The 22,561-nt window shown below is 56.8% G+C and overlaps 1 protein-coding gene across 1 annotated transcript; it reads right to left on the bottom strand.

The window, feature by feature from the left end:
* Nucleotides 1-831: 831 nt before the first annotated feature.
* Nucleotides 832-9,734, bottom strand: VPS28 (VPS28 subunit of ESCRT-I). Its single transcript, XM_006260615.4, has 10 exons — nucleotides 9,627-9,734; nucleotides 6,353-6,447; nucleotides 4,060-4,088; nucleotides 3,631-3,668; nucleotides 3,145-3,234; nucleotides 2,707-2,812; nucleotides 2,323-2,424; nucleotides 2,076-2,129; nucleotides 1,611-1,702; nucleotides 832-1,301 (listed from the first exon to the last, which is right to left on the bottom strand). Exons 2-10 carry the CDS (start codon nucleotides 6,384-6,386, stop codon nucleotides 1,184-1,186), a joined length of 663 nt encoding a protein of 220 aa, XP_006260677.1. The 5' UTR covers nucleotides 6,387-6,447; nucleotides 9,627-9,734; the 3' UTR covers nucleotides 832-1,183.
* Between the last annotated feature and the right edge of the window lie 12,827 nt (nucleotides 9,735-22,561).

The following is a 22,561-nucleotide window of genomic DNA, read 5'->3' as shown; positions in this document are numbered from 1 at the left end:
TGTGAGGGACTTGCCTGGAGGAGAGCTGTCAGGGCTGCTGCCAAAGCCACCCAGGCTAGAGCAAGGAGGAATGCCTGGGCTGCCTCCATCACCTCTGCCAAGGCATGGGACACTGCTCAGCTTGTCAGGCAGACAGCCAGGGCTGCTGAGGAACTTGCTCCGGCCACTGCTAAGGTTGCCTGGGCCGTTGCCAGGGCCTGATATTAAATGGAATCGTTTAGGGGCCATTGGGGATTATTGTGACACTTGTATTAGCCATGAGCTGTTCCTTTTTTTACCCAGTGTGCCATGTTATAACTCCCGCTGCAGAGGTATTCACACTTTAGCAGCTGGAGGCGAGGGGAGCAGAACAGCTGGGGCAGCAGGCAGTGCTGGCAGCCTCTGGTGGGGCTGTTCTGGTCCTTTTGCTTCTGGGTGCCAATGTGAGCCTGGCCAGCCACAGTGGGCACAGCCCAGCCAGAAGCTGCATGCTGGCCCGGGGTTGGGGGTGTGGGTGTGGGCAGGAGCACAGCATGGGCTGGGCTTGGCTCCAAGTGGAGTGCTGCTGCACACACCCCTGCCTCCCTTCATCCCCAGCTGGCTCCCAGGCAGCCCACCCCCTCCACAGGGCAGGGCGTGCCTGCCCCACTCCCACACAAAGCCCCAAACAGAGTTTGGGTGAGACATTGGGGGGGAGGATGCTCACCCAGCCCACCACAACACATCAAAACCCTTTACGTGGCCCTCACCCCCAGATAATTGCCCACCCCTACCCTAACCCCATGTGCCAAAGCAGGCTTCGATCCAGTGCTCCGAGTCAGCTCCCAAGCCCACAGGATACCGCGCAAGGGGTGGTCACAAGAAAGGGGGTTTATTCGTCTAGATTCACACCTTTGTACAAGCCTCCCGGTTGGTGACAAACTGCCACCTGCCACCAGCGAGGTCTGGCACCGTGGCTGCTCTGGAGAAGGAGCTGCCTGCCCCAGCATAAATGCTGGCAGAGGTTGGGGTGAAGACACACCAGTTCCCAGAGAGAGCAAGGGGGGAGCGTCTGGAGTCCCTGTGCCCCGCTGTTGCCATCCAGAGGGAGTGCCACCCAGCAGAGGCTGGAAACGTGGATGCTGCCACGTCCGGCCAGGGGTGTTTGCAGAGGGGGACCGGTGTGGGCAGAGAGCAGTCTGTGGGGGGCGCAGGGCCGAGCGCCTCAGGAGTGCAGGAAGCGATTGAAGGCGTTGTAGGCCGACTCCAGGTCAAACAGCATCTGCCGCACCTGGGAGTCGTCCAGCTCGTCCGAGGCCGACATCCCGCTCAGCGTCTGCAACCTGACGGGAGGGGGCAGCAGTGCAGGGCAGCTGTTGCTGCGGCTCTGGGCGCTGCCCTGACCAACACCCCTGCCTGGGCACGGCACCCAGGGCCTGCAGGCCTCTCCTGGCACTGCATGCCAAGGACAGCACCGCTCCTGCTCCCCCAACACCTCCCCGCCCTGCCCCAACCAGCAGCCAGCCGTCCCCTGCTCCTGGGCTCTGAGCCCTGGCCAGCAGCAGGGCTGTGCCCCCGTCAGAGCAGAGCCGGGGAGGCTGCTGCTGGAGAGCTCGCTGTGCCCCAGGCTCCCTGCTGGGGGTGGCACTCACCACTGGTTCACTTTCTGTCGCCCCTCGAAGTCCGGAGGCAGGTGGCTCATGCGGTTCATCGTCTCCATCAGCTCCCGCAGGTCCGGCTGGATCTGGGGGTGCACACTCAGCCTCAGCTTCCAGCCCCAACCTGAGCCCTCCTGTGCTGGACCCTGGGGACAGGCTGGGACGGGCCCCATGTCCCGGGGCTCAGAGTAACCCCAGCCCCACCTCAAAGTTCAGACACTTCTTCCTTGGCCCAGTGCAATCCCCGGAGTCCCAGTGACAAAGCCTCTGGCGCCCAGACATTAGTGCAGCAGAGGCATCTGCCCTGCCCTGTACTGCTGGGCAGGGGTCTCTGGTCTTCACCCGACACCAGTGAAGCGAGCCATAGCTCAGGCTCTGCACTGCTGGGAGTGTGCTGGGACTGAGGGCCAATGCAACTCCAACACACACTGCCTCACGGCTGGGCCCTCCTGCTCTTACCTCGTCCATGGCTCGGATTTCCAGGCGCAGCTTATCCATCACAGTGATGAAAAGCTGCAAGAGAGGGGGTGGGTCATCTCAGCAGAGGCCTCTTCCTACGGCCCTCTGGAAAGGAGGGACCAGGGGAACGGTCCCCAAGAGCCCTCAACCTTCTGCTGGGTGTAGGGCACCAGCCCAAAAAGACCCTGGGGCTGGGTCAGGCACAGAGGGCTCTCCCACCTCCCCCCGCCCCAGCCAGGGCACGTACGGAAACGATGTCGGCGATGCAGCGGTTCAGGTTGCCTTTGTCATCCTTGATGGTGATGGGTCGATCTTCCTTGATCCGCTCCATGGCCAGCGGGCAGTCGAGCTGCAGGATATTGGGCCCTTAGTGAGAGCCGTGGGGGAGCAGTGCCCCCCACAACCACCTCCAAGCCACGGAGGATGTGTAGGCTCCAGCTGCAACCTGGTAACAGACCTTGCCTTGCAGAGGAACAGGGAACGGCACAGGATCTCTCCCCCACCTCTCCAAAATGCAGTCTCTAACCCAGCCCAGCAACAGCACAGCTGGGCCCAGGACGCCCCTGCTCAGAGGTCCTGCTGTGCCTCTCACCCCATCGCTCCAAGCGTAGCACCAACAAGCCCAACTCACCCGGAATTTGCGGCAGAACTCGTCGATGGAGCTGATCTCGGAGCCCTGCACCTGCTTGAAGGCAGCTTTGTACTGGACCAGGAGCCGGGAGCAGGCCGCAGTGTACCTGGGGGGTGGGAGGGAGGCCAGAGTGCTGGATAACAGCAGAAAGTGCGAACGGCAAAGGGTGGGGGGCGGGGACCCTGGGGCCGAGGGTATAAAACCAGGCCAGGCCCCTCTAGGAGAAGACCAAGGCTTTGGTGCGTAAGCCCCCAGGGGAAGGTGCACGGCTGGACTGCAGGCTTTGCGCTGGCCCCAGGCAGTGGAGACAAGGGGGCTCAGACAGCAGGGACTCAGCAGGCTGTTGTTGAACACAGCCCTGCAAGAGGCAAAGGTGGGCAGCAGACAGAGCCTCCGCCCCACTCCCCCATCCCCACAAGGCCAGGCCGGGGAACTCACTCGTTGGGAGAGACGCAGTCCTTGATGTAGGCTTTCTCCAGCGCCTGCATCGTCTTCACCACGGCAAAGAGCTCGGCCATGTTATCGTACCTGAAAGCAGCGAGCGGATACGTGTGAGGGGGCACGGCCACCAGGCACCCCTCCCGCGGCCTGCCCCCAGACACCTCCAGAATTGCCTCCCACAAGAGGTGCAGTCTCCAGCGCTTCTTGTTTCAGAGCCTAGGGGAAGTCCTGGTGTCTTTTGGAGACAATCTTCCTGCTTATCCCTTTCCCTTCCCAAGCACCCGACAGTGGCCAGAGGCAGAGACAGGACAGTGCGGGGGATGTCAGATCTGTTCTGGCTTGGCAGGACACCGGGGAAGAGGCTCACAGCACTCTGTGCCAGGATATGACTGCAGGCAGCTGCTGCCTGAGTCCCATCTACTGCCAACCATGGGGTCACGCACACGATGTAGGAGAAAAGAGCTCAGCCAGGCAGGGACTCACTTCTCGCGCTCCCGCGCATTCTTGTACAGCTTCACCTCCTGCCAGCGCAACAGCGAAAAAAAGAGAGAGAGAGAAAAAAGCATCAGGTGGCAGCTGCTGAGCTGGGCATGACAGGCATGGGCAAGCTGGGCTGTCAGACCAGTTACACTGAGGAAGACATGTACGGGCTCCTCTGGCCACCTCGCTAAGAGGCAGCGAAGGTGGATTCATGGGGGTGCCACGAAATAGGGACACAAATGACATGGGCCTGGGAGTCCCCTTGGGATACTGTGCCCCCAAATGCCCCCCACCCCCAGGCTGAGGAGAACGAATCTGCTTCCAGATCACACCCCCTGGCTTCAGGCTTGCTCTGGATGCATGCCACAGGGCCCTCTGACCGAGTCGGGCAGGACAGGCTGGGGACGTGAGAAGGGCTGAGCTGTCACTCACCTCGTACAGTTCCGGCTTATTCCCTGGGGCTAAAAAGAAAGAGGATATCTGTGAACAGACATGGCAGCAGCCTGCGGCATCAGGTCTGGGCAAACCCGGCCCTCAGAGCAACCAAAAACAAGCAGCTAGAATGTGCTTAAAAGGCTCCAGGGGGGCAGCGCTCCCTGCTCTGCACAGAGACATAGGCCAGGGGTTCGCAACCTTTTTAGGCTCAAGACCCTCCTAGTTATAGACTCCAGCCCCACTGGAAACTGCCAGCTTGTTCCAGTGCTGACTACGGAGAAACAACAAAGCAAGTCTCTTGGTGCAGAGAGCTCAGAAACCCCCAGCAGGGCAGGTTTTGAACACTATGGATCCCCAACTGCAATCTCTGGGTTTATGTTGCGTATCCCGTTTGCATACCTAACAGTACCAGTGCTGTGTGGCGCCCCAGAAACTCAATGCACCCAACTGAGCATTGCTGCACTAGACCAACAGCCTTTGCATGGCAAAAACTAGGAAATCTCCTTCCAGGCCCACAAGAAGGCTGTCCCCATGACTACTCTGTACGTCTGCTGCCTAGACAGGCGCAACAGGAGCTAGTGCAGCAGCCCTGCAGAAAAGGCCCTGGGGGGACAGGGGACAAGAAGCTGGACAGTACCCAGCAGTGCGCCCTTGGTGCCAGGAAGGCTACCGGCATCCTGGGCTACATCAGGAGGAGCGTTGCCAGCAGATCGAGGGCAGTGATTCTTCCCCTCTATTCAGCACTGGGGAGGCCACATCTGGAGTCCTGTGTCCAGCTGTGGGCCCCCACTGCAGAAAGGACGTGGACACATTGGAGAGAGTCCAGTAGAGGGCAATGGAAATGGTTGTGGGGCTGGGGGACAGGACTGGTGAGGAGAGGCTGAGGGACCTGGGCTGATTGAGTCTGGCAAAGAGGAGACCGAGGGGAATTGAATAGTATTCACCTCCCTGCAGGGGGGTTTCATAGTTTCCTAGTAGCTAGGGTCAGGAAGGACCTGAACAGATCATCTCGCCTGACCCCCTGCCACGGGCAGGAATGAATGCTGGGTTCACAAGACCCCAGACAGGTGATCATCCAACCTCCTCTTGAGTTTGCCCAAGGTAGGGGCAAGGACCACTTCCCTGGGAAGCTGGTTCCAGATTTTGGCCACCCTAACTGTAAAATATTGCCTTCTGATCTCCAACCTAAACCTATTCTCCATCAGCTTATAACCATTGTTCCTCGTCACCCCAGGTGATGCTGGGGAGAAAAGGGCTCTGCCTATTTGCTGTTAATCCCCCTTGATGAGCTTGTAGGCGGCCCCCAGGTCCCCCTCAGCCTCCTCTTGTTGAGGCTGAACAGGTTCAGGTCCTTCAGTCTCCCCTCGTAGGGCCTGTCCTGCTGCCCTCTCACCAAGCGGGTGGCCTCCTCTGACCCCTCTCCAGGCTGGCCACATCCCTCCTGAAGTGCGGCGCCCAGAACTGGACGCAGTACTCCGACTGCAGCCTGACCAAAGTCGCATAGAGGGGGAGGATCACCTCTCTGGACCGGCTTGCGATGCACCTTTGGATGCATGACAAGGTCTGGTTGGCCTTGCTGGCTGTGGTCTGGCATTGGTGGCTCATGTTCATCTCGGAGTCAATAACGACTCCAAAATCCAGTTCCGCCTCTGTGCTTTCAAGAAGGGAGCTCCCCAGCCTGTATGTGTGCTGTGGATTCCCTCTCCCAAGGTGCAGCACCCTGCACTTGTCTAAGTTGAACCCCGTCCTATTCTCGTCTGCCCACTTTTGTAGTTTGTCTAAATCTAGTTGCAGCCTCTCTCTCCCTTCAAGTGGGCTGCAAAGAGGATGGAGCTGGACTGGTCTCAGCCGGGGCAGATGACAGGACAAGGAGCAATGGGCTCAGGCTGCAGCAAGGGAAGTTGAGGTTGGATATTAGGAAAAACTCTCTCACAAGGAGGGTGGTGAATCACTGGAACAGGTTACCCAGAGAAGTCATGGAGTCTCCATCCTTGGAGGTGTTTAAGACCCGGGTAGACAAAGCTTTGGTTGGGATGATGTAGTTGGGGCTGGTCCTGCTTTGAGCAGGGGTTGGACTAGATGTGACCCCCTGAGATCCCTTCCAGCCCTTCTTGTCTATGATTCCCACCAGTTGCGGAGAGATGTGTGCCAATGCAGAGACCATCACCCCTCCCTGGCAGGTCACTGCAAGACAGCAGGGCACCTCCACCTGCCCTTGCCATCCAGGGAGCAGGGAGGTCCAAGCTGGCGCTAGAGCGCATTCAGGGGTATCCTGGACACACAGACTCACCTCCCATCCCGGGAGCAGGGATCCCGTGGAACATCCTCGTGGGCTGGACCGTGGGGGGCCACCAGTCAGACGCAGCTCAGGGCCGGTGGGGACGACTGAAAGGAACCGACACAAATGAAGACGGCGCCTCCATGAGAGCGGGTCCATTCCAGACACCATCTCCCCGCCCCAGCACACCCCCATGCCAACAGAGGGCTGCGGCCAGCAGCCACCAGTGCTTGAGGTCAGGCCACCCATCCTGTCGGAGGGGGGCCCCAACCCGGGGAAGTCAGTGGGGCAGGCACCTGCAAGAGCCAGGCCAGCTCACAGCATGCCAGACACAGGCCCTGGGGGTACTGCCAGCCCCCGCCCCTCTCCCACCCCGACCTGGGGGTCAGACCCCTGCCCTACCCTGCACCTCCCCTCCCCTCCCCATGAGGCTGAATTTGGTTGCTTATTCCCAGTTCCTGGTTCCTTTTGCAAAGCTAATCTAGATCCAGTAAAAGCTTGTTATTCATGAATGACACATCCTAAAGAGAGAATTTCATTAGCTATGCATATTTAATATGTACAGTATTATCCCACATCAAGTACAGAGACCTAAAGAGAGGTCAGATTAGGATGGGATTATGGGGCAAAATACCTCTTGGCCACCCCAAACTTCCTCTGTCAGTGCCACTGGGGGACTGTCCCAAAGACTCTGACCACAGTCCTGCCGGGCCCAAAGCACGGTTTGGCCGTGCCAGGCTGCCAGCTGACAGCCCCCATGCCCCTTGCACAATACTTCAGTTCCTTGAATAAGGAACTGGCTTTTGGGCTGGGATTATGGCTGGAAATCCATTTTGGGCTACCCAACAGCAATACCTCTGTGGCACCGGGGGACTCTCCTGGACACCTCTGATCAGAGGCTTGCCCTGGCCAGAGTGCAGTTGGTTTGTGCCAGGCTGCTAACTGGCAGCCCCCCGTGCCCACTGTACTAAGTATAATGGTTTGAATAAGGACCTGGCTTTTGGTCTGAGATTATGGCTGGAAATCCGTTTTGGGCCACCCCATATCATGCCTCTGTGGCAGTGAGGGACTCTCGTGGACATCTCTGGCTAGGCCAAGTCTCACCTGGCCCAAAGCTCAGTTTGTGCATGCCAGGCTGCCAACTGACAGTCCCCCCCATGCCCATGGTACTACGTGTATGGGCTAGAATTAGGAACTGGTTTTGGCTGAGTTTATGGTTGGAAATCTTTTCTTGGGCCACCTGACACCAAGCCTGTGTGCCAACGGAGGACTCTCCTGGACACTCCTGACCAGTCTTGACTGGCCCAAAATGCAGCTTGGCTGTGCCAGGCTATCAACTGACAGCACCCCAGACACTGTGCTAAGTATATGGACCCGAATAAGGAACTGGATTTTGGGCTGGGAGTATGGCTAGAAATCCTTCTTGGGCCCCCCTGGCGTACCCCTGTGCTACCGGGGGACTCTCGTGCCACGGTGCCAACTGACAGCCCCCCAAGCCACTGTACTGTTATAATGGCTTGAATAAGGAACTGGTTTTGGGCTAGGATTGACGATGGAAACTCTTCTTGGGCCACGCCACACCATGACTCTGGCACCGGTGGACACCCCCAGACATCCCTGAGCAGAGCCTGCCCGGCCCAACTCATGGTTTGGCCCTGCCAGGATGCCAACTGACAGCTCCCCCAGCCACGGTACTAAATATATAGGTTTGAGTAAGGAGCTGGCTCTTGGGCTGGGATTATGGTTGCAAACCTGTCTTGGGACACCCCACACCACACCTCTGTGGCACCAGGGGACTCTCCTGGACATCTGCGACCAGAAACTTGCCTGGCCCAAAGTACAGTTTGGCTGTGCCAGGCTGCCAGCTGGCGGCCCCCCATTCCCACTGTGCTAAGTGTAGATGCTTGAATAAGGAACTGGCATTTGGGCTGAGATTACAGACTGAAATCCTTTCTGGGCCACCTGACACCATGCCTGTGTACCACCACAGGACTCTCCCGGACATCTCTGCCCGGAGTTCTGCCCAGCCCAAAACACAACGTGGTAGTGCCAGGCTGCCAGCTGACACCCCCACCGCAGACACTAGTAAATCTATGGGCTCAAATAAGGAACTGGTTTTACGCTCGGATTATGTCTGGAAATCCTTCTTGGGCCACCCCACATGCCCCTGTGGCACTGGGGGACTCTCCTGGACACCGCTGACCAGTCTTGCCCAGCCCCAAGCGTGGTTTGTTCGTCCCAGGCTGCCAACTGGCAGCGCCTCATGCCCACAGTACTAAGTATATGGGCTCGAATAAGGAACTGGCATTTGGGCTGGGATTATGGCTGGAAATCCTCCTTGCGCCACCCCGCACCATGGCTCTGTGGCACCGGGGCCTCTCCTGGACGTCTGCGACTAGAGTCTTGCCTGGTCCAAAGCGCACTTTCACCGAGCCAGGCTCCAACTTACTCTCCTTCGGCGCGTACTGTATTTACACTGCTACCGATTAGGAGCTGCCCTTCTGCTGGGATCGTGGGGCAAAACCCTCCTGGAATCACCCCAAAACGAGAGGGGCGCTGGTGCGATAGCGGATTGGTACCAATATAAAGAAAACTGGCTGTATCAGGTATCGGCCCGACGGGGCCAGTAAATGCCACTGTGTTTTGGCTGAGGGGCAGAGCCGGGCAGCGTGGAGCTGCCTCCAGCTGGTAAGTCTGCCCCGGGGGAAGAACGGGGGGAGGGAAGGGGCGTGTGGGGGGGCATGCCCCTGCCCTCACCCCAGGGGGCGTTGATCTCAATACATCCAATTAGAGTGGCTCTCAGAGCTGGTCTAATTAAAGCGCCCCCCTCCCCCCGCCGGGGGTGGGACGGTCCCCTGGGGCACTGACGGGACGCTCGGGGGGGGGGGGGGGGCCAAGAGGCATTTTGCCCCCTAATCCCATCCTAATCTGACCCCCTCCCTTTAGGTCTCTGTACTGGATGCGGGATATTATTTTCCATGTGAATTAGTACAGGGGTACTACACTGGGGTGGGGGATAGACCCCCCCACCCTCACTGCGGGGGGCACTACCTGCCCCTCCCCCCCCTCACTGGGGGGTTTCCCCCTCCCTCCAGACTGGGGGGGCACTACTTGCCCCTCCCCCAACCCGACTGGGGCCCCGCCCCTCCCCTCACTGGGGGGTTGTCCCACCTTGCCCCTCCCCCCCAAGACTGGGGGGCGGCTCCAAGCCCCCCGCCCCTCCCCCACCTGGGAGCAGGGACCGGACCGCCCCCCCGGGTCATTTGAGCGCAGCAACCTGTCCTACCGGAACGGGGGGGGTGAAGCGGGGGGCCCCTTCCAGCCCGAAACCTCCGCGCCTCCGTAGGCCCCAGCTCCGCTCACTTCCTGTTTCCGGGCCGCTCACTTCCGGCAACACGGCGGCCCCGCCCCCAGCGCGCGGCTCCCCCCCCCGGAGCTGGGTCACGTGCCGGCTTCCCGCCTTGTCGTGCCCCTTTCGGCCGCCAGGGGGCGGTAGAGCCCAGCGCAGGCGGCTGCCACTGGGGGCGGGGCTGACTACCTGCGTTGACCAATAGAAAGTCAAGAAGACGGCTTATTTGCATACTGCTTAGCATCTCTCCTGCATCAGTCCTCAGGCTGGGACGCTGTCGGGCCCACGTCCACATTATGGGCGTGCTGGGTTTGTTGGCCCCGTCCCCGACCTGCCCAAGGGTACTTCCTGACAGCCAGCCTCAGCTTGCCTGGCTGCAGCCTGCGCCCATTGCATACAGCACCCAGCTTCTAAGCGAGCCCCGACCGTTGTTACACGTATGCAAATAATCTTATGCAAACCTGCCGACAGGGACGGCGAGATCCGCTGCCCGGGTGTCCATCACGGCACTGGGTTTCCAGCAGTTTTTGGTTCTTTTCCCGCCAACTTGAAGTTTTTTCCTAGGTTTTGTATACTTTTTTTTTAAGTCCCATGCACGGTTAGGCCATAAATACTCACCGATCTCCTGTAAAAGTAGTCATCATCCTGCCAGGCTGCCGTCTGCATCCCGTTGCCTGACACCGAAACCACATCCACTTGTAATGCTCTTGCTAACGGGCTATGAAACAGCCACCCACAACGGGCCCGCTTGCGTTGCTTGTCGCTAGTGTCTTGAGTTATAGCACAAGGACGTTGCTTATGGTAAGCGTTTTGCTAAGGTGGCTTTCAGGCCTGCAATGCAGCGTGTGCTCCAGTCTTAAACTGAATAATGCCGCCCGTAGCACAGTCGTTCCGTTTTAACCGGGTGCCGCAGAGGCGTGCTGTTCGGGATGATGCCCCTTTTTCAAACCCGAGCTCCCCCCATGCACATCAGGTCCTTCCTACCAGGGAGATTCACCCAGCGAGAGGTCCCCGTGCGACACTTGGAGAGGGCAGAGGTTGTTAATGAGGTGAATTTTTTAATGAAGCATAAATCCTTTGCTCATCCCATTTGTCTGGCTGCCTCCCTCAGGGATTTCCCTAGACGCTGCCCCGTGATGGTCCCTCCGTCCCCATTTCTCGCTCTCTCCCTTTCCTGTCGGTCATCTGCTGCCCGCCTCGTCTGATATTCCAGCTCCACACCAGGACACGCAAGGGCCCCCATGCTCTTTTCCATGCCCCGGGGACAAATCTGGGTCTGCTGCCTGAGACAAGTCGCGGCACGGCACGGCACGGCACAGCACGGCACGGCACGGCAGGGGGACCCTTGAGGCTTTTGGGGTTCCCCGCGGACGGAGCTGGGACACCAGGTAGGCTTGGCTGGGAGCGCAGGTGATTAATGGGAGAGGAGATGATAGCAGCTCTTTGACGGGTGCCGTAAAGAGCTCAGCTCGTTGGCTGCACTTGTCACCAAGTGGGGGTCGAGCCCTGGTTCGTCCCCGTGGCTCGACACATGGAACAAGTGCCACGTCAGCGCCACGCCAGCCCGGCAGTCGCCACGCCGGATTCCATGGAATTGACCCCAAAAAGGAGAAGCTGTGCGAGGAAGGTGAGTCACTCTTCTCAGAAACCTTTTCACAGCCTTGAGAAAGGAACCGGCGGACGGCACGGCACGGCGTGGCGCCTGCCTTTACAGGTGCTGCTGGAAGAGCACGGAGCAGAGAGACCGTTCGCTGCAAAACAGGAGACAACGCCAAACGTCCGCACCGTTGAGCAAGGCCCTTTCCAGACATGAGGGATGGCCAAGTGCTTAAAGCATCTCAGTAAAAGCCTTCGCGGGGGCCAAAACAAATATCCAGGTGCCAATGTAGGAAATTCCACGTTGTTCACAAAGACGTGATTCTTTGCGGTGCTGTGGTCCGGCCCCCGGGTTTCAAGGCCATCGGGGTTTTCCCAGCACAGCTCGTATGCTGTTAGTGTTTGCTAATAGGTTACACCAGGGGTCGACAACCCCCAGCACGGGTGCCACAGCGTGGCACGCAAAGGCATGTTGCTTGGCATGCACATCTTGGGCAGATGGCGGGGAAGGGGCCGGGGCTGTGCTGCCACAACAAGGATCAGGCCCCGCGCGGCTTCCTCGCTGCCCGCCCCTGGCATGCCAACATCTTACAAATCAAGGTTTCAGGTTTTTTCGGCACTCTGCCCCAAAGCACTGGATTTGTGCGTACAATGGATCGGAGGATCCTGGGGTGGTGGGGCTGGAAGAGACTCCAGAGGTCACGTCTAGCCCATCCCTTGCCTGCCTGAGGCAGAGTCACAGGATCACAGGACATGGAGGTAGGAAGGGAGCTCGGGAGGTCACATCTAGTCTAACTGCCTGCTCCAAGCAGGCCCAGCCCCAATTCCTAGAGTCGTGGAGAAGCAGGGCTGGAAGAGATCTCCAGAGGTCATCTAGTCCAAGCCCCTTCCAGAGGCAGGATCAGCTCCGTCCAAACCATCTGATACAACCATAAACTTGGCATAAGACTACCCTCAACTACATCATCCCAGCCAAGGCTTTGTCTAACCGGGTCTGAGTAACTTGTTCCAGTGATTCACCACCCTCCTCATGACAGAGTTTTTCCTAATCTCCAGCCTCAACTTCCCTTGCTGCAGCCTGAGCCCATTGCTCCTTGTCCTGCCATCTGCCCCCGCTGAGAACAGCCCAGCTCCATCCTCTTTGCAGCCCCCCTGCAGGGAGGTGAAGGCTGCTATTCAATCCCCCTCTGTCTTCTCTTCTGCAGACTCAATCAGCCCAGTTAAAGAATCATCCTTGTTCAAACCATCCCAGACAAATCCATTGTCCAGTCTCTTAGCAAAACGACCACCAGCTCTGGCACAGCACAGACGTCACCCCCAGCCCCACCACGGGGAAAGCAGGGGGGCCACGGCAGCCAGCGTCCTGCTTCTATACTGGTTATGGGGCTGGGGCGCTGATTTACGAGGCGAGGTGGAGGAAACTGGGCTGATTTAGTCTGGCAGCCGTTCGGGTATTTGAAGACTGCTGCCACGTCCCCTCCAGAAAGCAGAGCGCAGGGAGCGGGGCTGGGGGAGTGCGAGGGGAGTGAGCAGGGGTGCATCTTGCTGCCTGTGCCCTTCTCTGCCTGGACCTCCAGAGAGCCCAGGCCAGGCCGTGCCCCCGCTGCAGAGGAGGGCAAACCCCCCCGGTGCACACCAGTCTGAGCAGGGGGGAAATCCCTTCCAGCCCCAGAGCAGCGTCGGTGCTCGGGCAAGACCCCCCAGCCAGGCCCCTGCGGGGTCGGTGCCAGCAGGAGCATTGGCACAGCCCAGCCCCATGCCCAGCCTGGGCTGCAGCACCCAGAGCCTCTGCGGGAGGCTGAACCCCCCCCGACACATGGAGCAGGAAGGAGGATAGGTGCAAACAGCAAAGTCCAGCCTGGGAAACCCCCACAGCAGAGCACGGGCGTTGCCGCACCTGGATCCTCCACGCCCAGCATCCACCTTCTTGACACCTCCAGTGATGGGGAGTCCCCCCTTCCCCGGCGTCTCCCCCACTCCCTCCCTGCTCCAGCGGGGAAGACGTGTTTCCTCATCTCCAGTCTAAACCTGCTCTTTCACTAAGAGCCCATTGCCTTCTCGTTGTGAATCTGGAGTCCCGAACGGACCAGACTTCATGTTTGGGCACGGTTCTTCGGGTAGATGTGATATCCTGTATTAGACCAACCGAGTCGCTGGGAAAAAAGTTTTTAGCAAGCTTTTAGGTGCAGTCATCCTTCCTCATATTGTACGCTGTCCTTTTGTAGTCCGGTCAGTGCGCCCGTTGGGTTCGTGTTAAGTAACAGCAGTGTTGAAGGCTAGTTTCTGTTCCTTTTGGCCTGTGTTAACCCCTCGGTTATTTCTGACTGCCTAGGCAAATGCTTGTAGCTCCATAGCCGGGAGGAGGGGTGAGGTGGGCACCTTTCACTTGTGCCTCTTGAAAGCAGAAGCATCTCAGGCTTTTTTTAAGAGCTGCCACTTGACCGTCAAAAGCTCCTTCTCCGTGTAGAAGTCTGGTTCAGTTGGTCTGTAAGGTGCATCTCCCCTCTTACTTCTATCAAAAGCTTTTCCTGCATCTTGTTAAGTGATGAAATGGGATTTATTCAGGACTAGCGTATAAAAGACTGACACGACAACTCATTTGATGAATGACAGGAAGGCTTTATTTACTACAGATAATCACTGCTAAATTTGCCGAAAGCAAAATCCAGTATATTTAGCTGTAAAAGCAATAATATCTCACCAGTCCAGGCAAAGAGGTGGTCTCAGTCGTGTCAGCTTCCCGAGCGTGGATCTGCTCCCCGAAGACCCGCTGGGCGTGGTAGCAATTCTTGACAAAATTATTTCTTATCCTTGGAGTGCGCCCCGTTCACGGCTTGGTTCGTCTTTTATACTCTTTAGCTCAGCATCTTCAAAGCATGCTTGTAGCTGTGTAAATCAAGAAACACAAGCATCAATTAAAAGGAAAATCCCGTTAATCAAACTGTTCATTACTGGTTATTAGAAAGTCCCAATTCTGATTGAATGACCTTGCTCGGTAACAAGAGGTTATCCATTTCTATTAAGTTGGAACATATCAAGACATTAATTAACAACTGGGAAAACCCAAAGTTTTGAGGAGTCGTTCTTGGGAGATCGAGGGACCCACTGAGGCAAAACAAGAGTAAATCAGGAGGAAACACCTAGCAAAGCCCACGTGGAAAATCTCTCTTCCTGCACATAAACGTGAGTTAATTGCAAAGAAATATTTGCTGTGCTAATTAATCAAGGATAGACACTTCACAGTTACATCCCACAGACATAGGAGCCTGCTTAAAGTCATAATAAGGACAGTAAGGTCAGCTGGAAGTGACGCCTCGTTATTTCTTGTCAGACGGTCCGGCCACAAGCGTCCATCCTCTTGCGCTATGCAGTTGTCTTCAGTAGTTTGTATTGGAAGTGTTGTGCGCAGGCCCGGCTCAGGTCACATCCAGTGATGGAAAGCAGGTCGGGTCCATTTGTCATAAACAGGCAGATCTCCGAGGCCGCGGGTAACACGTCGACCCCTTCCTGGTTTCTATCAGCAGGTCTCAACTTTGCTTCCCCGAAATAGCCAGCTCTTAGTTTCACTCCTACAGAAAAGTACCAGCGGTTGCAAAGACCTCAGAAAGACCAAACGGGGCAGAACGGTTTTCATGCCTGTTTGTGATCTCTTGAGTTATCTTGTGAATCGTGTTGGCACACCTAAGGGTGCCTGGCATCCCGCAGCACCCTCGAAAGGATCTCAAGGCAGCTCAGGGTGCGAGCTCTGTATTAATGGGATCGGGGAGAACATTTTAAAGCAGGGCGTGGGAGAGTCCAGGGGCTGTAGGGCCGCGAGGGGAGGGGAGGAGAGGAGAGGTCAGCTCAGAGACGCCGAAGTGAAGGACCCCTCCAGAAAGCCCCCCGTGACGCCTGGCTTGAGCAGCAGCCCTGGCCTGGACCGTCCAGTGGCCGCGCTCCAGAGCTCCCCTGGCCCTGGGGAGTGACCACCGAGTTCACAGCTCGTTAAAGTCCACCTGACCCCTTCTTCCTCCCGCAGGTGCTAACGACCCTCTTGTCTTTTTTAAGGGCCTTGATGTTGCACCAGTCAGGCTAACCTTTGCTCTGCCATGCTGCTGTCTGTGAGCTCCTGTCACAGCCCTGCAGCCTGCTTTGAACTCATTGCAATGGGGTGACATTTGTTTTTGCTTCCGCCCTAAAGGGAATGATGCAGCCCTTGGTCCCTGGCATCATCTTATAGAGTCTTGATTATTTTTAACTGGAGAAAACTATATGTTATGTGTGATGATGATGCATCTTGGCCTCTGCACCCCCTTTTTTAAATCCTAGATGTGCCCATGCCCATTCCAGATTAGCTTTGAAAAGGCCGCACCTTTCAGGTCCTTTGATCTATGTATAAAAGGCAGGCTCTGGGCTTCCCACCCTCCAGGGCAGGGAAATAACACGCGACCCCGACTGTCCAGAGGCCGCGTGCCTTGCATGGCCATACAGGGCAGCAGGGACTATTCCTGGCGGGATGTGCCAGGTCCCCCGAGCAGAGATAGCTAGGCGGGGGGTGAAAGCTTCAGGTGGGAAGGAAATGCATTGCAACAGACCCCGCATCCAGCCAGGGAGGAGCAGGAGACCTGTTGCAACATGCCTTTGCCCTGATTCATCACCGGTTCCCATCTACCTTAATCCACCACAAGTATGCGGTGGATGCCAGTGGCTGGCTGGCAAGGAGTAAGGACTGAGAACAGGTTTGCTGTCTCCCAAGCCCCGGAGCAGCATGGGGGCAGGGGGTGCTTCTGGCTCAGAAGTTCAAAGAGAAAGGGGAGACTTCTGCAGGGTCCCGGGGGGGACCTGGTCTCAGCCCGCTGGATCGGGCTCCGACAGGGCTTTCCAGCTTTGCACGGAGAAATCAATCCCATGTTGGACCTGACGAGCTCTTGAGGTCCCTTCCAGCCGTACGTCTGTGTGATGTGCGTGACTCTCTGGATGCCTACTGGAAACCCTTGGGCTTATCATGTAAATCATTATTGGAAGAAGCCAGACACTGACCGAAACCCCTCTGCATGCCTCATGCATCTCGCTACCCCCTCCGCTTCCTCTCGTTAGCCATTACTGACCACAAGATTCCCAGCTGCTCCCCCAGAGCGCTGGTTCTCAACCTCGTTAGACTACAGCCCCCCCGGAAAACACCAACTCCTAGCTTTTACTCCTGTTGTGACTATAGCACGGCACTAGAGCAATCCGAGGAGAGACTACGGGCAGGTCTGCCCAGGTTAGAAAACAGATGCATGAAAGGGGGCCAGGAGAAGGGTTTACAACATCCTGAAGTATCGCGATGCCCCTTGATAAGCCCACGGGGCGTCCACACCATGAATCCTGCTCCCAGCTCTGAGCCCTGCACCTGCACAAGGGGGTCGGAGACCTGGGGAAGGGCAGCAAGGACGAGGAGCGGCTCGGAGGGGCTTTCCTAGGAGGCCTGGGCAGTCTGGAGAAGACACGCTGGAGGGGGCAGGAGAAGGGTCCACAACACAATTCTTTTTTCAATAATTGAAAAAATTATCAAGGCTCACATTTGCGAGAGCCCGGCAGGACAAATTATGCCGAGGGGAAACCAGCACGGGTTCGTAGCAGGCAGATCGTGCCTGACCAGTCTAGTCTCTTTTTATGACCAGGTTACGAAATGCCTGGACACAGGAGGAGGGGTGGATGTCGTATACTTAGACTTCAGGAAGGCCTTCGATACGGTATCCCACCCCATACTGGTGAACAAGTTAAGAGGCTGTGACTTGGATGACTACACAATCCGGGGGGTGGCAAATTGGCTGGAGGGTCGCACCCAGAGAGTCGTAGTGGATAGTTCGGTCTCGACCTGGAAGGGTGTGGGCAGTGGGGTCCCGCAGGGCTCGGTCCTGGGACCGATACTCTTTAATGTCTTCATCAGTGACTTGGACGAGGGAGTCAAATGTACTCTGTCCAAGTTTGCAGATGACACAAAGCTATGGGGAGAAGTGGACACGCCGGAGGGCAGGGAACAGCTGCAGGCAGACCTGGACAGGTTGGACAAGTGGGCAGAAAACAACAGGATGCAGTTCAACAAGGAGAAATGCAAAGTGCTGCACCTAGGGAGGAGAAATGTCCAGCACACCTACAGCCTAGGGAATGACCTGCTGGGTGGCACGGAGGTGGAAAGGGATCTGGGAGTCCTAGTGGACTCCAAGATGAACATGAGCCGGCAGTGTGACGAAGCCATCAGAAAAGCCAATGGCACTTTATCGTGCATCAGCAGATGCATGACGAATAGGTCCAGGGAGGTGATACTTCCCCTCTATCGGGCACTGGTCAGACCGCAGTTGGAGTACTGCGTGCAATTCTGGGCGCCACACTTCAAGAAGGATGCGGATAACCTGGAGAGGGTCCAGAGAAGGGCCACTCGTATGGTCAAGGGCCTGCAGACCAAGCCCTACGAGGAGAGACTAGAGAAACTGGACCTTTTCAGCCTCCGCAAGAGAAGCTAGCAGAGAGCTCATTCTTCTGTTGCAAAGAGCTCAGCCAGCCCCCGGCGGGCAGGATGTGCGTGACTCTCTGGATGCCTACTGGAAATCCTTGGGCTTATCATGCAAGTCATTACTTGGAAGAAGCCAGACACTGAAGCACCTTAGAGACTAATATGTACAGAAAGGCAGAAGCTTTCAGAGGAGACAGCCTAACAGCACTATGGAGGAGCGGGGAGGACCCTGTAGCAGGGTCTCTTCACACCCCGGCTTGACGATCCCTGAGCTGCAGCATGGATGAAGCTACGGGCTGAGTTTTAAAGCTCTTTCGATGCCTAGGCCCCTGCTCAGTTTTTGTCTGGCTTTGGTCCTGTCTGTCCCTGCCAGTGCTGTGGTGCCCTGGACCCCAGCAAGATGGATCCCACCCCCCCCAATGCTCTGTGGCTGGTGGCTGCGGGCCACGTTGTGCAACACGCCCGGTTGACGTGCTCTGCAAGCCTGTTCCTGTTCTTCCGGCTCCCGGTGCTTCCTCCCAGGGATCCCATTACTTCCCAGCTCTATGAACCAGTCATTATTTTCACCTGCCCTCGTTGCTGCTTTCTCTGGGCTGCCTTATTGGATCGCTGCCCGGCTTTGGGGTCTGCAGGCTCCAGCACTGAGCCCCCAAGCTGGGGATTTCCCCCCTTCTTGCAATGGATCAGTGAAGATAGTCACGCCGTGGCCCACACCCCCTGCCCCACGTGCCCATGCTGTGGCCTGCAGCCCCTACCCGATGCAGTTACACTGTGGCCTAAAGCTACTACCCCTCCGACCCACTTTTCTTCTCATCCTTTGCAAGCACAGCTGCTCCCACCCTCCTAATAATACCTAATGAGTATTCCCCCAAGCAATACGCCAAGCATCTGGCCTCATCAGACCTGATGGTGGAGCAACCAGCTTGCTTTGCATAGGAAGCAGCCACCCTCCTTCCTCTGCAGGTTTCTGTGGCCTTTTAGTGGTCAGCGCATAGTCCCTATATAGAGATTGCAAGACAGCTAACGCGTGGTAGCGCACCTGCAGGATCTGGCTGATAGATCCCCACAGCATGAGCAGCAATGGATGCAGCGAGTGGAGGGGGTGGATAAAGGAAAATCCCTTAATCCTGGCAAAAATCTGCATATGTAAATGAGATATGTCAATCAGTGTCCCATGAGCAGGGTCTGGCTCGCCCCTGAAGCAGCTGCAGACTCCTGGCCCTGACTGCGGTCAGCTGCTAACCCAGCTTCACCGGTTCTCTGATGGGATGAAGCGGTGGGATGAGGGAGGTGGCAGGCAGGAGGGCAGGAGGAAATGGGTACCCTGGAGCCCAGGGAGCCCAGGGAGGGGCGCCGGGGTCATATCACCCCAGCCAAATATCTGTCCAGCCTCCTCTTGAAGACCCCCTGCCCATGGGACACTGTTTTACATATCTTATTTACATATGCAGATTTTGCCACGATCAACAATGACTCTAAGATCCCTTTCTGCGCCGTGTTGACAAGGAGGGAGTTCCCTTCCTGGGTGCGGCCCTCCAGCCAGGTAGCGACCCATCTGACCGTGTAGGTATTGATGCTGCAGTCGCCTAGGTTTTTTTAAAGGATGTGTTGGAAACCATGTGAAAGGCCTTCTTAAAGTCCAGGAAGATGACATCCACCTCGACACCCTCATCCAGGGACTTTGTGACCTGATCTTAAAAAGAGACCAGGTTGGGCAGGCAGGACCTGCCCTCAATGAACCCATGCTGGTTGCCCCTGAGCATTACCTCCCGTGCTGGGCCTGTGTAGATGTGCTCCTGGATAATTTTCTCAAAGGTCTTCCCAAGGACCGAGGTAAGACTGACTGGTCTATAATTGCTGGGTCCTCCTTTCTCCCCTTCTTGTAAATGGGGACCACATTGGCCCTTTTCCAATCCTCTGGTACCTGGCCAGAGCCCCATGAGTGCTCATAAAGCCGTGCCAGGGACCCCGCTATGACCCCCACCAATTCCCTCTGCACCCTTGGGTGAAGAGCATCCAGACCTGCTGATTTAAACACGTCCAGCCCCTCCAAAAGGTCATTAACTCGGTCATCCCTGGCCCTAGGCACGGCAGTGCCTCCCCTGGGCCCGCCTGCAATCCTAGTGTCGGGGGGACGTCCCAGTCCCTGCTCAGGGATATAGAGGCAAAGAACTCGTTAAAGAGGTCAACTTTCTCCTTTGCCGCAGTCACCAGGTTGCCGAGCCTGTCCTGCAGGGGCCCCACGTTACCCGGTGCCTTCTTCTTACTCCCTTTGTATTTGAAAAAGGACCTTTTGTTATCCCTAATTCTGGTCGCCAGCCCTGGCTCCATCTCTGCCTTGGCCATCCTAGCCGCCTCCCTGCAGTCCCGAGCAACGGAGGTGTGATCCTCCTCGGTGATAGCCCCTTGCTTCCACTGTTTGTACGACTCCTTTTTTGCCCTCGGGCATCCCTGGATGCCTCTACTGAGCCAAGGGGGCTTCTTAGCACTCCTGCCCGCCTTGGTGCGCATTGGGACTGACACAATCACCTCTTGGCTAAACTGGCTAACTGCGGCCTTAACCTCACCACGATCTGCAGGCTGGGGATTTGGCTCCGTGGTCAGACCCGGATGGTGGTGCTCAACGGGAGCCAATTGCTTTGGTGTGCTGTGACCGGTGGGGTCCCCCAAGGCTCTGTCCTAGGGCCCTTACTTTTTAACATCTTCATTAATGATGCGGACATTGGAGTCAGAAGTGGACTGGCCAGGTTTACCGACAACACCAAACTTTGGGGTAAAGTGTCCACACCTGAGGGCAGGAGGGTGATCCAGGCTGACCTGGACAAGCTCAGCAAATGGGCCGATGAGACCCTGATGGTGTTTAACACCGAAAAATGCAAGGTTCTCCATGTTGGGAGGAAAACCCTGCAGCATCCTTATAGGCTCGGCAGTGGTACGCTGGCTAGTACTATGGAAGAAAGAGACTCGGGGGTCATCACTGACCACAAGATGAACATGAGCCTGCAGTGCGATGCTGCGGCTAGTAAAGCGACCAAAACGCTGGCTTGCATCCATAGATGCTTCTCAAGCAAATCCCGGGACGTCATTCTCCCCTTGTACTCGGCCTTGGTGAGGCCGCAGCTGCAGTACTGCGTCCAGTTTTGGGCTCCACAATTCAAAAAGGATGCGGAGAAGCTTGAGAGAGTGCAGAGGAGAGCCACGCGCATGATCAGAGGTCAGGAAAACAGACCTTACGACGACAGGCTGAGAGCCCTGGCGCTCTTTAGCCTGGAAAAGCGCAGGCTCAGGGGTGATCTGGTGGCCACCTACAAGTTTATCAGGGGTGATCACCAGTATCTGGGGGAACGTTTGTTCACCAGAGCACCCCAAGGGATGACAAGGTCAAACAGTCACAAACTCCACCGCGGCCGTTTCAGGCTGGACATAAGAAAGAACTTCTTCACTGTCCGAGCCCCCGAGGTCTGGAATAGCCTGCCGCCGGAGGTGGTTCAGGCACCCACTTTGAACGCCTTCAAGACACATTGGGACGTTTATCTTGCTGGGATCCTATGACCCCAGCTGACTTCCCGCCCTGGGGCGGGGGCTGGACTCGACGATCCTCCAGGTCCCTTCCAGCCCGAATGTCTATGAAATCTATGAAATCTATGAAAGACCCCTGACCACGGTCCTGCCCGGCACAAAGCGCGGTTTGGCCATGCCAGGCTGCCAGCTGACGCCACCCTTGCCACTGTGCTAAGTATCTGGACCCGAATAAGGAACTGGATTTGGGGTTGGGATTATAGCTAGAAATCCTTCTTGGGCCACCACATGCCATGCCTCTGTGGCACCAGGGGACGCTCCAGGACATCTCTGACCAGAGACTTGCCCGGCCTAAAACGCAGTTTAGCCACGCCAGGCTGCCGACTGACACCACCCCCCAGACACTGTGCTAAGTACATGGGACTGAATAAGGAACTGGATTTTGGGCTGGGATACTAAAAATCATGGACTAAACATAGACATTGGATTGATGACATACTACAACCTGCCTGACACCTGACTCCCCAGGTACCTCTCCACTCTTCATCCCCCTTCTCTCCCCCCAGCCGGTCTCTCACCCATCGACTCCTCAATCTACATCTTCTCTGCCTGCCCGTCTCGCGTGCAGACCCGCCCAGCCTCGGCCTGCTTTACTTTTCATCCCATCCAGGAAGAGCACGCACTGACTGCAGAAACTTCCTCAGCCCGACAAAGGGTTTTTAAACCTGAAAGCTCGCTTACAAAATTTTTTCCCCGCTATTTAAGTTGGTCTAATAAAAGATATCAGATTCACCCAAAGAACCATGCCTGCCTTATTCAAGCCTATGCACTTAGGGCAGTGGGAATGGGGGGCTGTCAGTCGTCAGCCTGGCACGGCCAAACTGTGCTTTGCACCAGGCAAGTTTCTGGTCAGAGATGTCCAGGAGAGTCCCCCGGTGCCACGGAGATGTGTTATGGGGTGGCCCGAGAAGGATTTCTAGCTATAATCCCAGCCCAAAATCCAGTTCCTTATTCAGGTCCATGTATTTAGCGCAGTGGCTGGCGTGCTGTCAATTGGCAGCCTGGCACGGCCAAACCGTGCTTTGGCCAGGCAGGACTGGAGTCAGCGGTCTTTGGGACAGTCCCCCAGTGGCATCAACAGGAAAATTGGGGTGCCCCAAGAAGTATTTTGCCCCATAATCCCATCCTCATCTGACCTTCATTTAGGGCTCTGTACTTGATGTGGGATATTATTTTACATAGTAATCAATACATATGCATAGCTAATGAAATTCTCCCTCTT

This window comes from Alligator mississippiensis, chromosome 3 (genome assembly GCF_030867095.1).
Source record: "Alligator mississippiensis isolate rAllMis1 chromosome 3, rAllMis1, whole genome shotgun sequence".
NCBI classification, from domain to species: Eukaryota; Metazoa; Chordata; order Crocodylia; family Alligatoridae; genus Alligator; species Alligator mississippiensis.
Note: the sequence above shows the minus strand (reverse complement) of the source record. Positions and strands in the feature narration are given on the sequence as shown.